The sequence below is a fragment of the Dipodomys merriami genome, unplaced genomic scaffold (genome assembly GCF_024711535.1).
Source record: "Dipodomys merriami isolate MVZ:Mamm:240054 unplaced genomic scaffold, mDipMer1.0.p SCAF_10, whole genome shotgun sequence".
Taxonomy (NCBI): Eukaryota; Metazoa; Chordata; class Mammalia; order Rodentia; family Heteromyidae; genus Dipodomys; species Dipodomys merriami.
Window position 1 is genome coordinate 51522880 of NW_027202271.1, and position 23220 is coordinate 51546099.

Sequence of the window (23220 nt, forward strand, 5' to 3'; positions counted from 1 at the left end):
TTTCAATACAGTATTTTTTTGCCAGAATTCTTCTGATACAAATGTATATAACACTTTTTGTGTTAAAATATTCACAGTGAATAATTCACTTATTTTTACAAAAAGCCTAATTTAATTTTAAAATTATCCTTGCACTTCTAGAATATACCATCTTAGTATTTGTAGCATTAATTGCAATTTAGGTTATTTGGTTTTTCATTTTAGAGCCCTTAAGTTTGATCACAAGATATACTGGCAGATTATAAATGCTTTATTATTATTGTTATTATTATTTTTAACAGAGAGGAAGGTTGGTGAGATATATGGTTGTTTTATATTTCTATGATTAAGAGAGTACAGACTCTCTCACAGACTGTACCAGTTCATCTGTACATACACTTAACTCTTAGGAAAATCCAGCTTAGTCGCTAAAAGAAGATTCACTATCTGAACTTTCTTCTACAGGTTTTTCTTTTTCACCATCAGGCACTGGTGCATCGGGCCTCCTGAAAGAGAAGAAAATGTTTAAAGGTTTTAACAATTGAAGCAGAGCTCTTACAAACTGTAAACTAGGCTCCTCTTAGAATGCTGCTGCTAATGAATCTGCCAAGTCTGTGTCCCTAAGTGAAGGAGTCTCCTGCCTCCACCGCAGCGTGATTGTCTCTGGCTTCCAGCACGGCGGGGATTAAGTGCTATTCCTGCAGAGGCCACAGCAGCACTCTTTTCTTTGCCAGCCCTTACATACTATGCTCCTTCAGCACTTTCTACTTCTCATTTCCATGGAGACCCAACTATAGACGGAGCTGTGATCTGCAGAGTCTGGCATGGCCAGTGCTAAACTCTCTGCAGCCTCCAGTGTACATGAGGTACAGAGAGGGAAGAGCTAGAAATGGAAAGAGACGTTTCAGGGGAAAATTCAGAAAACAGAGGGGAGTTCAAGAATGGCTAAGACACAGGCTAGATGGAAATTCTGCTGGGGAAGAGTACCCGGCTGAAGAAGGTTCTTAATGTTCGTAGTGTTTTCACTTACAAGTTTCCTCTCTAGAGAATATAAAAAAGTATGAGTTGGTAAGAAATTTAACAATGACATTTCAAAAATTCCCTAGGCACAATAAAGAAAGCCGAGAATGGTTTGCATAGTTTACAACTTTGCAGGATGTGACAGAGTAAACCCAAATGAGATTTTACATAGTGTCATTAAAATAATCATTCAGATAGGCCTCAATATTAATAGTGTTTGTGCCAGCAAATCATTTCTTCAATCAAGAACCTCTAGCACTCAGCCTCTACTTCTACCAACAAAGCAAATTAGTCAAGGAATCTACTAGGGAGAAAATAAGAGGACAAGGAAGAATAACAGAGTTAGAGCTGTTATTTTATTTTTATTTTTTTCCAGTCCTGGGGCTTAAACTTGGGGCCTGAGCACTGGCCCTGAGCTTCTTTTGTTCAAGGTTAGCACTCTGCCACTTGAGCCACAGCACCACTTCTGGCCTTTTCTGTTTAATCTGAGGAATCGAAATCAGGACTTCATGCATACTAGGCAAGCACTCTACCACTAAGACACATTCCCAGGCCCAGTTATGTCTCGATAACCATGTCTGAAAAACTACTCGGCTTATTTCTGTCTCAGGCTCCTTGATCTTATTATGAATTTAGGAGATTCAACAAGTAGGAATTATTATCACTAAAATAAATAAGAAAATGTATAGTCTTCTCATTACTTTTAGATACTGAAAATTAAAGCTTGTATTATTTATTTATTTATTTTATTTATGTCAGTCGTGGGGCTTGAACTCTGGGCCTGGGTGCTGTCCCTCAGCTCTTTAGCTCAAGGTGAGTGAGTGCTTTACCACTTGAGTCATAGCACCACTTCTGGTTTTCTGGTGGTTAATTGGAGATAAGAGTCTCATGGACTTTCCTGCCTGGGCTGGCTTTGAACTGGATCCTCAGATCTCAGCCTCTCAAGTAGTTAGGATTGCAGGCGTGAGCCACGGTGCTGGCATAGCTTGTATATTTTATTATCTCTGGTGTGTTGCTAAACAGAAAGAAACATTGGCCCTGCTCCCTTGCTGTCAAATGTAAACTCATTTGCTCTGCAGAATAATTGTGGATGACATCTATCAGGTAGCTATAGGTACCCAGTACAGTGAGACTTTGAAAACTGTACAAAGCGTTTCCAGATTTGGACTGATGCTCTTTTTACCTAAAATGCTACCATGAAGCCATCATCTTCATCACTTCCCATAGAAGCAAACAACTGGAGCAGTGTGGATGTCAAGACTGGGCACATTTTTTTTTTTTGGCAGGAATTTTTTTTCTCTTTGTTTCTCTTTACTATATTATAGAGTTCGTCTTACATCTCCACTTCAAAATAAAGGAAAAAAATTCTAGAAGGCCTTGCTTCAATACCACACCAAAATTATATTAGTATCTATGACAACTCAAACAAATAACGTACAGGACCCTGTAAAAATAAGTGCTACTTTAAAAAGGGTAAAAATATCTTAGGTTTCAAACCTGCTATTGAGGAAAAACCCTGAATGCTCAGGATGTTTGGAGTTCAGGCTCCCAATTTCCACGAAAGACCTGCCACCTTTCCACCAATCTACAATTTCCTTTTACAACTTATGTTAATCACATTAACATTAGCCTTGCTTTTTCAGCACGCGTTGCTTTTTGGGAGGCAAATTTTTCATAAGGTGAAGGGCAGAGGTCCGGTCAGCAGATCGCACACATTTTAAACACAAAAACTGAGGAAAAGATGGCATCCACAAGTATTTCTCTGCATCAACCGAGCTGTGAAAGGCACAGGCAAAAATTGGAATTTGTTTTGTTTGTAGTATTTCTTTTGCTTTTTTTTATGAATGTGACCCATCTTGTTCAAAAGCACATGTAATAGAGCCACAAGTAAGGCCGGTCTACTGTAGCTCACTGCTTTTCCTCCATCAGAGAGACAGAGCATGTCGTGCTTCACCATCATCAGGCACAGGACATCTGGGTGGTTGTTTACTTCTTTGTCATCACAAATGATGTTACTGAGAACATCTGAATAACAAGTTTTATGTGAGCATATGTTTTCCATTCTCTTGGCTATATACATAGTAGCAGACTTTCTGGGTCATATGGTAATTCTGGTGAACTTTTTGAGGAACTGTCAACAGTGGCTGCACTACTTTTCAGTCAGAAAATGATGTATAAGGATATCAAGTTCTCCACATCTTTGCCAGTGTTTACATTGTCTGTTCCACTTCCTCCTCCATCCCGTTGTTCCTTTGTAACTTGTTTATTTTATTCATGTTACGTCCTGAAGGTATAATCCATATTGCAGTATATGTCAGAATTCCTCCCATTTTTTAAAAAGTTAAATAATATTCCTCTGGGTTAGTGCCGGTGGCTCACACCTGTAATCCTAGCAACTTAGGAGGATGAGATCTGAAGACTGCAGTTCAAAGCCAGCCCATGCAGGAAAGTCTATGAGACTCTTATCTCCAATTAACGCCCAGAAACCTAGAAGTGGCACTGTGACTCAAAGTGGTAGAATGCTAGCCTTGAGCAAAAAAACACAGGGAGGTGGCAAATGTGGCTTAGTAGTAGAGTGCTTGCTTAGCATGCATGAGGCCCTGGGTTTGACTCCTCAGTACCACATAAACAAAAAAACTTTTTAAAAAGAAATTAAAAAGAACATTTAAAAAAAAGGGCAGGGACAGTGCCCAGACCCTGCGTTCAAGTCCAAGACCCTGAGTTCAAAAGGAATAATAATATTCCTTTTAATGCATACATCAATTTGTTCATCTGTTTATCTTAGTGCTTGCTTCTAACTTTTGTCTATTGCAAATAATGCTACTATAGACTGGTATATAAATATCTCTTTGAGATCTTGCTTTTGATCTTTTTAAGCATTATGCCCCAAAAGGGAACTGTACCACAGTGGTTATACTATGTGATATAATGATTTTATTCTTAAGTTTTTGAGGAACTGCCATGATGTTTTTCCATAGACGCTGTATTATTTTCTATTTCCATCAACAGTAAACAGTGTTTAAATTTCTTCATAATCTTACCAATACTTGTTATTTTCTGATCTCATTCGTTTAAAAATAAAGTCAATGAGGTTAGCTGCTATGGCTCACACTTACAATCAGAGCTATTAGGAGGTGGAGATAGGAGATTGGGTCAAGACAAGTCCAAAAAGAAGTTAAGGCAGTACTATGTTAAAGAACAAGCCAAATGTGGTGGTGCATTTCTGTAATCCCAGCTATGCAGGAGATACCTATATAAGAACCAGGATTCAAGGCCAGTATAGGCAAAAGTGTGAGACCCTATATGAAAAATAAAGCAAAAAGGGCTGAAGATGTGACCCAAATTATAGAATAGTTCCAAAGTGAGTTCAAAACCCCAACCCTAATCCTAGTACCCAGAAGGCTGAGATCTGAGGATTGTGGTTCAAAGCCAGCCCGGGCAGGAAAGTCAATGAGACACATATCTCCAATTAACAATTAAAGAAAAAAACACACCAAAAGTGGAATTATGGATCAAGTGGTAGCATGCCAGCTTTGAGTGATAAAAGGACAAGGTCTAGGTCATAAGTTCAAACTCCAGTATAGGCACACGCATGCATGCACACTCACATGCACATGTACATGCACACACACACACACACACACACACACACATACACACACACACACACACACACACATACACACACACACACACCAGAAGCCAAAATAAATGCTATTTTAAGTTGGAAAAAGAACAAAATTGTACAAAATACACTAGCTTTCTTAGAGTATAAAACAAGGAAAAACTTTAAGAAACTACAATAACCCAATGAGGTAATATACAGTGAAGCATTTTATGAAAAGGTCTACATAAATATTAACACCAATGATAAAACTCACAGCACCTCCCTCATTTCCACCTGGTTATGAGGAGGAACAGAAGCTGGATTTCTTGTGTTACGATCACAAGTGCTCTTCCCTGATATCACACTATGTGAACTTTTCATTTTAACTTGTTATTCACGCAAAGGACTTTCAGGACATGTTGGAGGAGACTCCTACTGTAAGCTGCCAGCCTAAAGTTTAACTCCCCCAAATCCAAAAGAAACACACCTCATACTAAATGCTGGGAGTGTTAGGGATGTGGCTCAAATGGTAGAGTACCTGCCTAGCAAATGTGAAGCCTTAAGTTCGAATGTCAGCAACACAAAAAACAAATAAAATTCTAAAAACCTAAGTGTCTTTCTATTTTAAAAACATACATATCGGGGCTCAGAAGGTGGCTCAGTGGTACAGTGCAATACACATACACATACACACACACACACACACACACACACATACACACACACACACGAGTTATTTAAAAAGTGTATCAGAAAAAACAGAAAATATATCAAGTTCTATATTCATATGTGTATTTTCCAGAAAATTCAATCTTTATTGATTACAATAAATTTAAAAAGGTAACTACATATTTAATATTAATTTAATATTAGCAATACAATTTTTGTGTGTCTGGTTGGGGGGGGGTCCTAGGGTTTGAACTCAGGGCATAGGTGCTGTCCCTTAGACTTTTTGCTCAAAGATAGTATTTGCCATTTGAGCCACAGCTATACTTCTGGCTTTTTGGTGGTTAACTGGAGATAGAAGTTGTACAAATTTTCATGTCCAGGCTGGTTTCAAACCACAATTCTTAATCTCAGCCTCCTAAGTAGCTAGGATTACAGGCATGATCCATTGGTGTCCAGCTACCAATAAAATTCTTAATGAAAGCAAAAATTTTAAAGTGTAAGTTCAAACTCATTAAGTTTAAATTATAGAATACAGTTTTTTTCAAAGAAGTTACTAGGTTGTAAAAAATAAAAAAGGCCCAAATTTAGAACAGAAAGCATATACAACTAATATTTTTTTTAGCAGGGCACACTGGATATGATACTGTGCATGGTTGATTCTGACACCCATCCTCTCCCATTCATCTAAACCACCAAAGGTTGTCAACCATAATCTCCGCTGTCCTACTTTCCTTATCCACTTCCTTATTTCAGTCACATGACCAGGCCAATGATAGAAAGCTCTTTTTCTGGAGAGACTCAAGAGAGGGCACAGAACTCAAGTAGGCCAAAATCAGAATGTTTCTGTAGAAATAAGCTATGAGTTACAGAGCCAAAGTGGTGTTTTCATTCAAGTGGCAGAACTAGCAGTAGAGCTAGGTGCTAGTGGCTCACACCTATAATCCTAATTACTGACAGGCTGAGAACACAAAGATCATGGGTTGAGGTCAGCCTACATAGAAAAGATAGCTAGATCCCCTCTCAATCCACAGCTGGGTGCAGGGGTGTGTGCCTGTCATTCCAAGCTACATGGGAGAGTAAGGCTGGGAGGGTTGTGATCCAAGTTAACCAGGAAAGGGAAGTCCATAAGATCATCTCCATGAAGGGAAGCTGGACAAAGTGGCATGTGTCTGTGATCTCTGTAATGATGGGAAGCCTGTGTAGGCTGACAGCAGCTCAGGCATGCAGGAAGTGAGATCCAATCCTATAACTACCCAATGAAAAACAGGGGTGGAAGTAGGGCCCTACACTATTGCTCCAGCCTACCAGGCATGAGGCTAAATTCAAACCCCAGTACTAGCCTGGCTGGGGCCTTCATCCCCTGGCTTCATAGAGAAAGCTTATCCACAGTAGAGCGCATAATAATAATAATAATAATAATAATAATAATAATAATAATAATAATAATAATAATAATAGAATACCAGCCAATGACACTGAGGCCCTAGTCTTGTCCTTCACCCACACTTCTCAGCTTTGAACGGAGTAAATTTTCTTTCTGCTGAAGCTAATTTAAGGTGGCTTCTGCAGTCCTGAACATGAAGAGTCCCAAAGCAAAAATATAATTGGGGGCTGGGAAGGTGGCTCAGTGGCAGAGCGCTTGCCTTGCATGCATGAGGCCCTGGGTTCGATTCCTCAGTACCACATAAGCAAAAAGAAAAAAGCCGGAAGCGGTGCTGTGGCTTAAGTGGTAGAGTGCTAGCCTTGAGCTGAAGAGCTGTGGGACAGTGCCCAGGCCCAGAGTTTAGGCCCCATGACCAGACCCTCCCCCCCCAAAAAAAATATATATATAATTGGTTTAACTTCTTTTCATTATGAGGTTTATATTTCTGTTTAAAACTATAGCCACTTCACAGACAAAAAATGTTAAACTAACATCCTTTGAAAAACATTTATTTATGTAGATAAAGGGCTTAAAAACAATTTTCTTTACATTTGAAACAGTTGAACTTCAAACAGATTAAGTACGCAAAAACATTGTTAATAAACGTTTTGCTGGGCATTAGGGAGTGTAGTGTAGTTAGTTTAAATCACTTTTCTCTGTGTTTTCACTGTCATATAAAATTAGCATTTTCACATGCCATTGTTTTCTATGGTGATCTGTCAGAGCTCTATGGACTTGAGTAGGTAGTCTTAAGACTCTTGAACTGTGATTGCACTAACCACATAAAATCTTCTGGTATGACTATTGTGATTATATTTATATAACTTTTGCTGGGCACCAGTTGTTCACACCTGTAATATTAGCTACACAGGTGGCTGAGATCTGAGAATTGTGGTTCAAAGTCACAGTGGTCAGGAAATTCCTTTGGATTTGTATCTCCAGTGAACCACCAAAAGGCTGGATAGAGCTGTGGCTCGAGTGGTAAATCACTAGCCTTGATTGAAAATGCTAAGGGACATTGCCCAGGCCTTTAGTTTAAGCCCCAATACCGGCACCAAAAAACAAAACAAATCCAAACTAAAAACCACTTTCAATTCCATGATATAGTGGCTACTCAGACTTGTTTCAACACTACATATACTCAGACTATGGATATTCCAGTCTCTTCTAAATGCTTCAAAACAGTATATCCTATTTTTCATGGGAAGTAGATTGGTACAACCAGGGAATCAAATTAATGCCTAATATCATACAGAAAAGAAAGCCAGGGGCTGGGAAGGTGGCTCAGTGATAAAACGCTTGCCTTGCATGCATGAGGCCCTGGGTTCGATTCCTCAGCACCATATAAGCAAAAAGAAAAAAACCGTGGCGCTATGGCTCAAGTGGTAGAGTGCTAGCCTTGAGCTGAAGAGCTAAGGGACAGCACCCAGGCCCAGAGTTCAGGCCCCACGACTGGTCCCCCCCAAAAAAAAAATTAAAATAAAATAAAAGAAAGCCAGTGCTTTAGGTAAGGTGGGCTTCCTATTATCCTGGAATCCTTCATTTCCCAATAGATCTTTTCTCTCTTGCTTGCTAGTCACTGACGGACCCCAAATGCTTTCTAACATTTCTAACCTCTGCTCTATTTTCTCACTCAGCAGTGGCCTAATCATATTTTTTTACATAATTTTCTTTTCCATTAAAAACTTTTCAGTATGATGGTTCTTTTTCACATCTTTTTATTTCAGTGACAATGAATCTAAAATTTTGATGCAAACAGGAGTAGTATGTGGTTATGTAACCACTGTTATTTTCAAAGATTTGAATTCTATTTGTTTATTTATTTATTTTTGTAGTACTGGCAGGGGGAGGGTTGAATTCAGGGCCTTTTCCTTGATTTGTTTGCTCGGCTAGCACTTTGCCACTTGAATCATACCTCCAGCCATGTTTTTGTTAGAAAAACTTGAAATTTTAAAAACAACTACTTAGAAGAACTGAATAAATAACACTCATTTAATAATCACAGGCATTTTCTTTAGTTTTACAGATATCTTAAAATGCCAGGCTTTTGTCCCCTGATCATGTAAAAACTTATTAGTTTAAAATTGTGTATTTTCAGCTTCCAGATTTTTTTGTTGTTGTTGTTGGTCATGGGGCTTAAACTCTGGGCCTGGGCACTGTCCCTCAGCTCTTCAGCTCAAGGTGAGCACTCTACCACTTGAGCTACAGCGCCGCTTCCGGTTTTCTAGTGGTTCATAGGAGATAGGAGTCTTACGGTCTTTCCTGTCTGGGCTGGCTTTGAACCGTGATCCTCAGATCTCAGCCTCCTGAGTAGCTAGGATTACAGGTGTGAGCCACTGGCGCCCGGCTAAGCTTCCAGAATTTTATATACCCAAGCCAATCAAACCACAATTTATTTACTGATCCACCTCAATTTTTCTCTTTGCTTTGTACAGATACATCTTGCTAGTTCTAAGAGTTATATGAGTTTTTCTTACTACTTAAAGGTACTTTAGAAGAAAAAAAAACAAAACCATTTTTACTGAAAGTTCTTGGATGAGGCTCATTAAGTCCTGAAGCTCTAAATAAAAATCACACTGTCCTTAGATGGCACATCATCTTCTTACTCATCACCTCATGCTTCTCCCCCCAAAATGGGGCTCCCTAACTTATGTAAACTTGACTCCAGAAGCGTCACCATTTCTCGGTTAATTAGGTGCTTGATTCCACTTACCATACTAAGCTAAGTGTAGTTAGAATTTGTTTACTAGTAGTGAGGATAGGTTAAGTGAGTCACCCCACTCTAACCAGTGTCCCTGGTGACCAATGGCATGTACTTATGAGGCAACAGGTCAGAAGTCAGCCTCAGGCTGTGGTTGAGGAACAGCTTTTCTGTAAGACAATGTAAGTGTTACTGGAATTCTACCCTAAAAGTTGGCACTACCTCATGATGGAGTGTTTCTAAACATTTATAGACAATGACATACCCTCAAACTTGCTAACTGAGATATAAGAGTGTCGGGAATGCATTCTCCCATTGCTAGTCGCCTATACACTTTTTTTTTTTTGGTGGGTCGTGGGGACTGAACTCATGGCTTTGATGCTGTCCCTGAGCCTCTGTGCTCAAGACTAGTGCTCTACCACTTGAGCCACAGCGCCACTTCCAACTTTTCCTGAGTAGTTTGTTAGAGATAAGAGTCTATGGTCTTTTCTTCCTGGGCTGGCTTTGAATCACGATCCTCAGATCTCAGCCTCCTAAGTAGCTAGTGTGAGCGCCTTGAGTCTATAAACTTATTAAGGTAGTAATACCAAGCAGACTTTTGATATAAGAAATTGGCTAGGCTACCTTGAGCAAAAATCCTCAAGGACAGTGCCCACACCCTGAGTACAGACAGACAGACAGACAGACACACACACACCACACACACACACACACACACACACACACACACACACACACACACACACACACACACACACACACACACACACACACACACACACACACACACACACACACACACACACACAGAGCTAGGCCAAAAAGATAGGAGAAAGTTCTACAGAGAGGAAATAAAACTAATATTTAGAGATCAAAAGAGAATAGAAAGATGATACCTTCAAAGAACAGCAAATTGTTTGCTCTGTATGGGATAGGCATGCATGGACAGTAGCAAGAGACAGACTGAGCTGGACACTGGTGGCTCATGCCTGTAAACTTAGCTACTCAGGAGGCTGAGATCTAGGGATCAGTGTTCAAAGCCAGCCCAGCAGGAAAGGCCATGAGACTCTTATTGCCAATAAACCACTCAGAAAACCAGAAATGGTGTAACAGCTCAAGTGGTGGAGTGCTAGCCTTGAGCTGAAGAGCTGAGGGACAGTGTTCAGGCCCAGAGTTCAAGCCCCACGACAAACAACAACAAAAGAGAGAGAGAGAGAGACAGACAGACAGACAGACAGACAGACAGACAGACTGCAAATTCTGGACTTGATGGCAAAAGTATTTGTATATAATTTTTAGATGTTAGCCTATATTTGGAGAGTCACAGATAATATGAAGCAAGAAAGAACATAAATATAAAAAAACTTTACAAAGACATCTACTCAGGCTTTAGTAGATTGCTCAAAAGAGAATGCAGGGAGGAAAAGTTGGAGAAAAATGCGGGGATAACAATGTTTGACAAGAAATGTACTCACTACCTTACGTATGTAATTGTAACTCCTGTGTACATCACCTTGACAATAAAATTAAGTTTAAAAAAAGAGAATGGAACACAAATCAGGAGCTAACGTAATAACTCAGGTGAGAAATGGTGAGAGCCAGGAATAACAGCAATGAGTATGAAGGGATATTAGAAGTGAGAGGATGATAGTGACTGACACAGAGGTAATAAGGACGAGGGCAATTAAAGATGCTATTCAAGTTGCTAATGAGAATACTGCTGGCTGAATTATACTGAAAGTAGGCTTAGGCTGGCCAGAGGGTAACAAATAAACAGAAGCAGGTAGAGGGATTGGATATTCAGCAGAGAAGCATGCCATATTTTACATCCTTAAGACAGAATACCGTGTGTGTGTGTGTGTGTGTGTGTGTGTGTGTGTGTGTGTGTGTGTGTGTGTGTGTGTGTGTGTGTGTGTGTGTGTGTGTGTGTGTGTGTGTGTGTGTGTGTGTGTGTGTGTGTGTAGTATGATTATGTGAGAGTTACTTACTCAAGAAGATCTGGATCTAGTCCTTCTGATATCATTTTGTTTCTTATTGCCATCACTGGAACACCCTAAGCAAAAGACATAAAGTAGTAACTCAGTCATTAAAAGTGCCTTCTTCACTGTTGCCACATACATCTGAAATAAGATGCTTTATTACCGAATACAGATTTTAATTTGCTTTTACATTAGCATGTGAAAAAACACTTGAATCACCTAATCAGGCATACATTTTATAGTGCTTGAGTAAAATCAGTACTATCTAATACCATATTAGGTTAAACTGGACTACTAGAGTTTATTCACTACTAATTCTGCTGTATAAAAAGCAGGGATTACATTCATGTCCATTCACTAAAAGAATACATTGAAAACTCAAATGATTAAAAGTTTAGCTGAAGTAGAAATAAGAATCTTTTCAAACAAGATTTCAAAGGTTTTTTTTTTAAAAAATAAAACAATGTATATCCATGTTAATGTTCTTTTAATAAATAAATGGTCCAATTCAATTTGGATATCTTAGACATAGAATTCAAAGACCCTTGAATACTACATCATACATCTTTCCAATACCTGTACAATGCGAGCAATGACAATAATAGAACAATACTAACATTTAGAATATGTGAGTTGCAGCATCCAGGTTAAGAATATCAAACCAGTAAGAAAAAGGTACATCAGAAATACTAATTCGGAAAAAAAAAGAAATACTAATTTGAGAAGGAAACTGATTTGGTGAATAAATAAACCCTATGAAAGCTCACTTAGTAAATCTCTAGGGAGAGATGACACAATCAAACCTCTGCTAACTCCCTCTTCTCACATCATCTCCAAGGATGAGAAAACACTGTGTTCAGTTTGAGGGTTTGGTTATTGGATGGGACCCTTGCACTCACATCTCTTCATCACAGAAAATCTCTTTATCTTTTGGTTGAGAAAATTTTATTTCCAAAAATAAGTGCTTTATAATTTTAAAAAGCTGTTCAAGGGGCTGGGAAGGTGGCTCAAGGGTAGAGTGCTTGCCTTGCATGCATGAGGTGCTGGGTTCGATTCCTCAGCACCACATAAGCAGAAAAAGCCAGAAGTGGTGCTGTGGCTCAAGTGGTAGAGAGCTAGCCTTGAGCTGAAGAGCTGAGGGACAGTGCCCAGGCCCAGAGTTCAGGCGCCACGACTAACCAAAACAAACAAACAAAAAAGTTGCTCAAAAACCACATTTACATGAAGAATCATAATCACTTATTTTGGCCATGAAAAAGACGCATGTACCCTTTTACAGCTTTCAGGGCTGAGGCTGCAGAAGGAGGAAGCCAAGCAAGACCCACAGAGGAACAAATAACCTCTTCTCTATTGTTATAAAACACCTTTTTCTCCTATATCACTAGTCAGCTGTGGTATTCAATTTGGAACCTGGGGTACAGAACTGCTTTGATGAATGCCAACTCGTTTGTATAGCTACTTGGAGATTTTATAAATATATGTATATATATGCATATATAAAACATACAATATGTAATATATACATTTATTTAAGAATCTCACAGACTTTCTTGCCTGGCTGGCTTCAAACCATGATCCTCAAATCTCAGCCTCTTGAGTAGCTAGGATTACAGGCATGGGCCACTGACTCCTGGCTCAGAAAACATTACTTCAAAAAATTGTTATTTGCTGGGCGCTGGTGGCTTTTATCTCCAATTAACCACCAGAAAACCAGAAGTGGTGCTGTGGCTCAAGTGGTAAAGTGCTTGCCTTGAGCTGAAAGCTAAGGGACAGTGCCCAGGCCCAGAGTTCAAGCCCCATGACTGACCAAAACAAAAAATGTTTTTCCAGAAAAGACAATTATAGGAAGATTCATAATCATTTATTTTAGCTGTGGATGAGATAAGGTCTATAGGCCCTCTTATAGCTTGCCAGGTTAGTTGAGAAGCAGCATGTTTCTCTCAAATTTATAGGTCACTCAGACGATGCAGTGAAAACAAGGCAGCGCTTATATTACCTTCATGACTGCTGTATTTGATAGTATGAATCAGGAAAGTTCAGGTAAAAAAAAATACTTAATATTTAAATGTATTTGAAATGTTACATGGATGAATATAAATAGCAGCCACATAAAATTCTCCCTAAAACGATACCCCAGAAACAGCTGTTGCCCCACAAGGCAACTTTTATAAATCACTGAAATGTGAATTATTGTATTAGAAGATATAGAAGGTAGGGGCTGGGAAGTTGGCTCAGTGGTAGAGCGCTTGCCTTGCATGCCTGAGGCCCTGGGTTCCATTCCTCAGCACCACATAAGCAAAAAGAAAAAAGCCGGAAGTGGTGCTGTGGCTCAAGTGGTAGAGCGCTAGCCTTGAGCTGAAGAGCTGAGGGACAGCACCCAGGCCCAGAGTTCAGGCCCCACGACCGGACCCCCTCTCCCCCCCCAAAAAAAAGATATAGGAGGTAGAAGATAAAACTCTGGGCCTTTGGTATAACTTAAAGTTTAAAGACAAATCATTTTTAAAAATCAAGGCCAATCCAAAATCAACAGACTTATATTTGGATTAGAGTAAGTGATTAAAACTATACTATGTTTTATTTGCAGGGAAATGGATGGAGCTAGAAGAAATCATGTTGAGCAAGGTAAGCCAAGAGCAAAGAGACAAATGGCACATGGTCTCCCTGATAAGTGGATGCTAAATCCAAAATGTTAGGTGATACGACAAAATTAACAGGACTTAAGAAACAAAGGACTTCCACTCATCTGGTCGAATCACTACTAAATAACCCCATGCTGTTGATCACATGTATGGTGTATATGTGTACACTGGAGGGAAACCAGGAGGACGACACAGAACTAGAGGGAATCAGAGAAAAACATACAACAGCGGGACCCATCAGCTGTACTGAACATTGACCAAAATGAACTAAGAAACCAATGGCAGCGATGGGAGAGAGGAAACGAGTGGGAAAGAGGGAACAGCTGATGCTATGCAAAACAAACAAACAAAAAACAACATATCACCCAATATGGAAGAAATAACTCTATTGCAAAGCTCATAAAACTCATAAATGTTATAGACAATTTGCTCCATGAAAGTTAGAATGTGTTTGTGACTTTAAAGAAGCATCATTATCCCACAATACTGTGAAATTTGGGAAATTATGTAACCACTTAATAACAATAAAAAAATTTGAGGGCTGGGAAGTTGGCTCAGTGGTAGAGCGCTTGCCTTGCATGCCTGAGGCCCTAGTTCAATTCCTCAGCACCACATAAGCAAAAAGAAAAAAGCCGGAAGTGGCGCTATGGCTCAAGTGGTAGAGCACTAGCCTTGAGCTGAAGAGCTGAGGGACAGCGCCCAGGCCCAGAGTTCAGGCCCCACAACCAGACCAAAAAAAAAAAAAATTTTTTTTAAAAAACTATGTTTTAAATAGTTAGAACTAAAATTTAAGCAAAATAGATTTTAAAATAAAATGTACTTAATAACAAAATTAACTTTTAATAATAGAGAAGTAAGCCAACTACTTAAATGACAGGAGTTTAACTTAATAATTAAATGTTATTCAACTATTAAGGATACCAGAGGGAAAGTTAGGAATTTGAAACAATTAATTAAACAAATACTCCAGCACAGAAATGCTAAGGACAAAAGGGGAAAAGAGTAGAGTTGATGTCATAGTTCTTATCTATATATATAAAAAAGCAAACATCTCAGCTTCAATTTACTATGGTTTGATGGTACATGGTCTTTCTACAAACTTGCCTATGTGATTTATTTATCATACATTAGCATAACCCAGAGGACATCATGTGAAAAGTTAAACAAATAAATTACAAAACCCAAAAACAGGGGGGAGGGGGGAGGCTGGGAAGGGATGTGAAGGGTAAACAAAGGAGGAGGCTGCAATGCTTGGTAAGAAATGTACGCATTATCCTGCCCATGTAATTGTAACTCCTCTGTACAGTATGTTCACAAATAAAATAAAATTAAATTAAAAAAAAAACCAAAAACATCAAGAAACACAGCAAGAAAGTGTGTATGGGGCAGAGGGGAGGAGATGGATAGAAAAGTAGAAATGAAGAACAGGGACTCTGGTGGAATCAGAAAAACTCTCCACTGTAACTTGTTTCACAGAACTAGTTACAATAAAATAATAATAGAAATCTGATTGGTAACCTATGATTCTGTTTTTAACTATATAGCTGGTTACAGCAGAAGTGTATGTATCTCAAAAATCCAGTGAGCTTTTTAGTCATTTCTATATATGGACAAAGGTACAACTTCTAATATTTTAACCCATCAGACTTAGTATCACACCTTAATACAAATCTCATAAAGCTTGATTGACAAAAAAAAAAGATTAATTTGTCCGTGTTGTAAAGGATGTCTTCTAAAGGGATTTGCTGTTACATTTCCAGTGATGTTGCTTCAAAAATGTGTTGTTTTGTTATATTCCTCCTTAGACATCAAGTAACAGTCTCTGGTTTGTTGAACATGGAAAAGAAGTCTCCAATTTCTAATCGCCAAGAGACAAAGCTACTGGTGGTCTAAGAAGGACATGAGAGACCTCAAAACTGAAGTCTACTGAACTGTGGGATTTTTTTTGGCAAGTGATAATGGCATTTTGTCCAACATAAGTAATGAAGAAGAGAAAAAGCAGCCATAAGTCTGATGTTCCAAAAAATCATGTCTGTATTTGCGTCACTGGAGAAAGTGTGTAAAGACACACTAATGAAATTATGATGGCAGCACTAATGGTTAAATACTAGTTTCTTATATCACAAAAACTGTCTGGAGGTGTACAGACCTGCCAATACATACATACATATACATATATGTATATGTGTGTGTGTGTGTGTGTGTGTGTTACTATATTAATAAGAACCAAGCTACTAAATCTCTTTATAAATCATGTTGAAATTTTCCTAAAGTTTCCTAAAGTTTTAGATTAGTTACATCCTGGAATACAACCTGCCTCTTTTCTTAATTGCACGGAGAGAGAATATGTAGGAATTAGAAGTAGGTTATTTTTTTTCTTTTTTAGATTTAAGTGAAATCGACTCAATCATATCTTTGTCTTCTGATTTTCAATCATGCTATTAAAAATATACTGTACTTTTATAAAACACTTCAGAAGGGCACTATATGTAGAATAAATATTTGGTGATGGAAGATTACATATAATAGATAATTGTTTACTGAAAAAAATCATGACACAAAAAAGCATGTGCTTTTTCCTTTTCTAGAAGCTAGCTGTCCTTTTGTCCACACTTCCAAAGTGCTAGGCTGGGATAAATGATAGAAAAGTAAAAGTTAACTTTATTTTCCTGCTAATGCTTTGTTGGTCATCATTTTACATGTCATTTGAAGGAAATTCTCTCTCTCTCTCTCTCTCTCTCTCTCTCTCTCTCTCTCTCTCTCTCTCTCTCTCTCTTGTTGGTTGTAGGGCCTGAATTCTGGGCCTGGGTGCTGTTCCTCACCTCTTCAGCTCAAGGCCAGTGCTCTATCACTTGAGCCACAGCACCACTTCTGGCTTTGTTTTTGCTTAGGTAGTACTGAGGAATTGAACCCAGGGCCTCATGCATGCAAAGTAAGCACTCTACCATTGAGCCACCTTCCCCACTATTAAAAATAAATCCTCTAAAAGTTCTCCCCTGTCTTTCTTTGAAGAGGTGTATGGACAGGTATGGTGTTACAGAAATTTTCAGGTAAATGAAGTAAATATGATTAGCACTTATCAAAATAAGGTGAAATTGAAAATTAAACATTCTTGTTTGAAAGGACTATTTTAAATAAACCAGTCTATGCACTTTATATATTATTTTAATTAAAATACCAATCATACAACAATGTCATGTGGAAAAATACATTTTTTGTTGTTTCTTAAAAGTTTTATACTTAACAATAACTGATGTCAAATTTAACATCACAAACTCATTGACTTACCAATTATTTTAAGATTTTTGTATTTTCAACTATCTTATGATCCATTTCTGTTAAAGTAATTGTAATTAAAATTAATTTTAGCCAGGCACCGGTGGCTCACACCTGTAATCCTAGCTACTCAGGAGGCTGAGATCTGAGGATCAAAGTTTAAAGCCAGCCCGGGCAGGAACATCTGTGAGACTCCAATCTCCAATAAACCACCAGAAAACTGGAAGTGGTAGAGCATGAGCCTTGAGCTGAATTGCTCAGGGACAGCGCCCAGGCCTAGAGTTCAAGCCCCACAACTGACAAAAAAAAAGAGAGAGAGATTTTTCATGCGATTGTTTCTAACATATTTATAAGATTATTTCTTTGTTGCTTTGTTTGTCCCTCCCCCACGGTATAAACCCTGCTTTCACTGTATATGATGTTCATATAGTTTGTGGAGGGGAAGGGAAAAAACAAATCATTAAAACAGGGATACAGGTGGACCCATTGTAACAATGAGATGTACAAGTCGTTATGTCGAAAAACGAATTTTACAATTTTGGTGGTGGGGGAAGGCGGAGGAGGATTCGGTGGGGAGGGCGGGGGAGAATGGGAAGGGATGGGAAGGGGAGGCTACAATGCTTGATAAGAAATGTGCTCATTATCTTGCCCATGTAATTGTAACCCCTCTGTATTTTCACAATAAAAAATGTTTTAAAAAAGAGAGAAATTAATTTTAAATTATCTGATGCAATATTTAAAAACAAAACACTCAAGTATATAGTAGCCAAGTATCTATCCCCAAGTGTGACAACATCTCTGGAAGTTCACCAGGGTGCTGACATGTGACTATTATTCAAATATGACTGAGAATTCCAAACCTTCTAAGGAGTGTAGCTCAAAATATATTTTCTAGATACCATAGGAAAGAAAATGTCACGGTAAACAATTAGTCCCTGAAACAAATTATTCTCAAAATTAACACTTTGACAACTGAACACCACTGAAGGATAGCTACCATGAAAAAGAGGTGATATTAGTACTAAAATAGGAATAGTGGAATTAGTGGGAAAGAACAGATGGTGAGTCAAAGGGAGGCACATATAGTACCAACAAACAGATGCTGTCGACTCTACAGCTGGTAGTACCTGCGCCCACGGGGCAGGCACACTTCCTGCCATCTCCTACCTTTATCACACATCAGGAAAAGCCAGGGATGAAAACTGAACTTAGTAGTATTACTGCTTACTGATGACAAACATCAATAAGAAAAAGATTTTTAAAGAATAAACAAATACATAAAATGACAACACAATTTTTTGTTGTTGTTGTTGGTCACGGGGCTTGAACTCTGGGCCCAGGCAGGATCCCTCAGCTCTTCAGCTCAATGCTAGCACTCTGCCACTTTAGTCACAATGCCATTTCTAGTTTCCTGGTGGTTTATTGGAGATAAAGAGTTTCACAGACTTTCCTACCCAGGCTGGTTTTGAACCACGATCCTCAGATCTCAGTCTCTTGAGTAGGTAGTATTATGGGCGTGAGCCACCTGCACCCAGCCAATACAATTTTTAAATAATACTTTCTTTAAAAAATTCAAACAGGACCTTGCTATATTGCCCAGGTTAGCCTCTGGCTTGAGCTCCTACCTCTGCTCTTGAGGGATGAGATTACAGGTATGTGCCACTATGACCAGCAGCAATGCTTCTTAGCACAAAAATCTGTGCATACTACAGCTTGTTCTGAGCACCCTCACTTTTAAGACAATAGTCAAAGGGCTCAAAAGGCAGTCACAATGGTTGAAAAATAATAATCTATAATAACTGGCATAAGCCTTCACATTTGGCTTTCATTGACTTTGTCAGAGAATGAGTAATTTTTTAGATTCCGTGTCAAAAAAAAATACAACAAAAGTTACCCATTTATAGATAAGTCCTCTGAGTACTCAGATTGTGGCAAAGCATAGATAATACTTTAGGTAGCTAATTGTTAAAGATTTCCTGCTTAGGAGCAAGCTTTGATATTACATTTAATATAAGACAGAATGTAGAGGAAAGAGGTCATGTGAGTTTTATTTATCCCAACTTACAGTTACTACTCATATAGTATATCATTCTGCAAAGTGTTGTGCCTTTTATCTGCCTGTAGTCAAATAGATGATTCAGTGGATGGAAAAGATAACATGTCATTATTGAGCGTGCAGCTTTTACCTTCAATGAACACTGTGAAGCTAAAGCATTTTAAAAAGTGTCAATCATCTCCTAAGTCTTCATGTATTCTAAAAGCACTGACATTGATAATGATTAGTAAAGTTTTGGTAGCATAAGAGTAATGAACCACATGTTAATGTTACCATATTCACATAAAGTTTGAGAAAGTAACACAGTTATTAAACTAAATCTACACCAGTGAATTTTTTTCACAAAATAGCTGTGGTTATACACTAACCAGTAACTTCTCCTTTTGATTACACTGGTCAAGTTATAAGGAACCTACACTAAACTATGGAAAGCTACAATGTAGTCATAGCCAAAACAAGGTTTCATGACTATACCTTGTGCTATGGAAAGGACATTCTAATTCATGCTTGATAAACTTCACCAGCTTCAGCTTCTGCTTCTTTTTCTTCTTATTTTTTTTCCCTGGTCCTGGGGCTTGAACTCTGGGTCTGGGCCTGAGCCTACCACCACATTGGCTTTTTGAGTAATTTATTGGAGATGAGAGTCTCGCGGAGTTTCCTGTCTGAGCTGGCTTCAAACCATGATCCTCACATCTCAGCCTCCTGAGTAACTAGGATTACAGGCGTGAGCCACCAGTACCTGACTGCGAATAGCTTCTTGAACACATTTAAGAATCATTTGGAGCCCATTTGCCATTAGGTTATGGAAGTCACATTTTCCCAGGCCAGCTTCCATGGCTGGCAACAGATGCATCAGAACCACCAGAACCAGAGATTGTTCAATTCTTGTTTAAGCAAGCCAAGAAAAATAAGAGTTAAAAAAAAACTAAGTGTCTGAAGAGTCTATTTTGGCAAACATGGTTTCAAAAAATACAAGGCATTAGCTTCTTAATGTAGAAGTAGGATTTTCCCAATGTACAATTTATTACTGGCAAAGTATTCACCAAACTCTGCCAGTAATAAGGGGAGATTGTTGGAAAAGTGATCTATGAGCACAATTCCAGTTACGTTATAAAAGCAATATGTAACTTAGTAAAGGTTTGTGCTGTACTATTATGACAACAGCCATTAAATCAGAATCAATTATCCACCATGTTTGGAACACGACAGGATTCCTCATTGAAAATTCTGTGTAAACCTTGCTTAAAAAGAAAAAAAATCAGAAAATGCCAGCCAGGTTAATCTTATTAACTTCCATTAATAAGATCCAAATTTGATGATCAATTAGTGAATCACAAATCTAGAAGGAACTTGGGATTTTACTTTAGATACATGAATAAACTAAGGCCTTGAGAGGTGACATAACCTGAGCATGGTCATAGAAGGTTTATATGACAAAGCTGGGAAGTTACCCTAAGCTGCACTCCACAAGCAAAGGGTCAAGAACCAGGTGTACCCTGAAGCAGAGAAACCACCACTTGTTGGAACTGTTATCACTCTTATATCTTATAAAGGTAGTAACCTAGATCTAAAAGGAAAGGCATGGAATTCAGAAGGCAAAGGTGTGTTTCTTGATTTGTGAATGTGGATTTGTGAGACTAGTGAGATTGTGTCGTTTATCTGTTCAAAGGTATTTATATTAATTCAACAATTTAAATGATTAGGCTCTAAACCAGATTGACAGCAGATGACCTGTGAGGCAGGACAGGTATAAAACTGTAAAAAGGGACAGTGAGGACCTGGGAGGAGGAAGCAGTTTTCATGGCATCCTAGAGAAAGAGCCCAGCACATAATATCCAGAAGAATCCTGAAAATTAAAACAAAACACAGTTTTGTAATGTTATAGGACTTGCTGTGTCTTCTTGTCTTAAGGTCACTACATGGGTGGTGCAATTTCAAGCTTTTTAGATCGGAGAAAATGCCCATAAAGCTTGAGAAATGCTCTTCTTCTCTTTGTCTTATCTAAACAATTCAGGAAGGCAGTATAAGAAAAGGTTATAAGATTGCTAAGGGGTTAATGACATATTAAAGAAGATACTATAATTTAGAAAAAAATTAGGCTCAGTATAGATGGAATGACAAGAATTTACTCATGGAGAACTCATGTTTTTAAAACATATAACGGTACTTTAAAACAAATCAGTATTGAGCTTAGGAGGTGAGAGCTTTGTGGCCTGAGGGCATAGATACTGTGGATTGTTTTTTCTTTTTTTAGTAATAGATTTTTATATTATTGATATGTGACAGTTTATCTTGATTTATTTTTGAGACTGGGCTATTTTTTAAAATCCTAATACAAGCATCTCCTAACAAACCGCTAACATGTAGGATTCTGAAATTCAGCTTCAATAACTTACAATAAATGTTAAACTATTCACAATCATATGTACAGGCAAGGTAGAGTTTATTGAATGAACTATGCTGATACCAGTCTTTCTCTGCAATAATAACTAAAACTAAGTTTTCAATAATAAAGTGACAGGGAAACCTTGGTCATCTTTTAAAGTTGAGAAAACTGGGTATTTTAATGAAATCTTTTGTGGAAAGGGAAATTCTTTTTAGTACTGATAAGTAGTGAAGGTACATGAAGGTACAAACTAAAATTAGCTGGAGTTAGGCTCTTCTTTGGGCCAGCAGTCAAATTTGTTTGTCTTTGTATTTGTATCCTACTCAACTCTGATTTTCTCACAAAGGAATTGAACCACTTCATCAGGATGAACTGAAGAGAGAACACAGAAAATAAGACCTAGAGTACAGACATACAGACCTACCTAGATTATTCTATCAGTGATAAAAATGAGTATGTCAATAGTATGGCTTATTAAGGGTCCCTAATGACTTCAACTTCTGGGAAATATCTTCTAAAGCAGTAGCATTGTCACTGTACCTCCAGTTCCAATTCTGACAGTCAGTCATGCCATATTTAAGAAGTGGGGAAAAGTATATTTAATGTGGTTTAATAATTATATAATAATTACAATATATTTAATAATTATAATTTATTTATAATAAATTTAATAATTATAATATATTTAATAATTATAATTCAAATGATAACAATCAGTACAATTATATCATTTCTTACAGAAGATCTCTATTTGGTCTACTCTTGGTTTGGCTCTATAAACATTTTAAATCAATCTTGAAGAAACAGGAGGACAAGTATACATTTCCAAGTAGTATAAAACTGGAATGGAGAACTAATAGGCAGGGTCTCACAGTATATGGAAAAATACTGGTTGAGTGCCTATATGGGGCATGGGATTAAAGTGAATATAAAAAATTAACCAAGATAATATTTTTTTCTTGGTTCTTTCTTGATTGTAGAGATATAATATTTCAAATATTTGTCAAAAAAGGTATGAAGTGATAAATTCCATAATGAATTCAGAAGAAAAGGCTGGACAGGTTAATGAAAAAAAAAGGTATTACGTATAGCTTTAGGAGTGGGTGGGTTTAAAATCTGGAATGATTTACTAAGAGTTCTCATTGAAACATGTTAAGATGAGTAAAATCAGGACTTGTAGTAATCAAGAGGAGGAGAATCTAGATTCAGACGTGGCAAAGCATGAAACTTAGATGAGAAGGAATTTGTGGTTTTATCTGATTGAAGAATGGAATTCAGGACAAGGATCAGTAGAGAAAATAAAAGTTGGGTAATAAGATTCTGGGATACAGGTTGGCAAAATAAACTAAAAACAATAAAATTAAATTTAACTTGGATGAACTTCCAGTTTTAGGATGGCAGTGTAAAGATATTGCTCCCCACTTTCTTCTTAAAAATCACCCCAAACCATTAGAAATAGGACACAACCTCCAACTTTAATGACTA

The 23220-nt window shown here is 37.9% G+C and overlaps 1 protein-coding gene across 3 annotated transcripts in view; it reads right to left on the reverse strand.

The window, feature by feature from the left end:
- Window positions 1-229: 229 nt before the first annotated feature.
- Washc3 (WASH complex subunit 3) overlaps window positions 230-23220 on the reverse strand; it is a 39506-nt gene continuing 16515 nt past the window's right edge. For all 3 annotated transcript variants that reach the window (XM_069991392.1, XM_069991383.1, XM_069991375.1), the window contains 2 exons: window positions 11388-11452; window positions 230-485 (listed from right to left, as the gene is read on the reverse strand). In XM_069991392.1, coding sequence (XP_069847493.1) covers window positions 401-485; window positions 11388-11452 — 150 coding nt within the window. In that variant the 3' untranslated portion in view covers window positions 230-400. The remainder of the gene's footprint in view (window positions 486-11387; window positions 11453-23220) is intronic.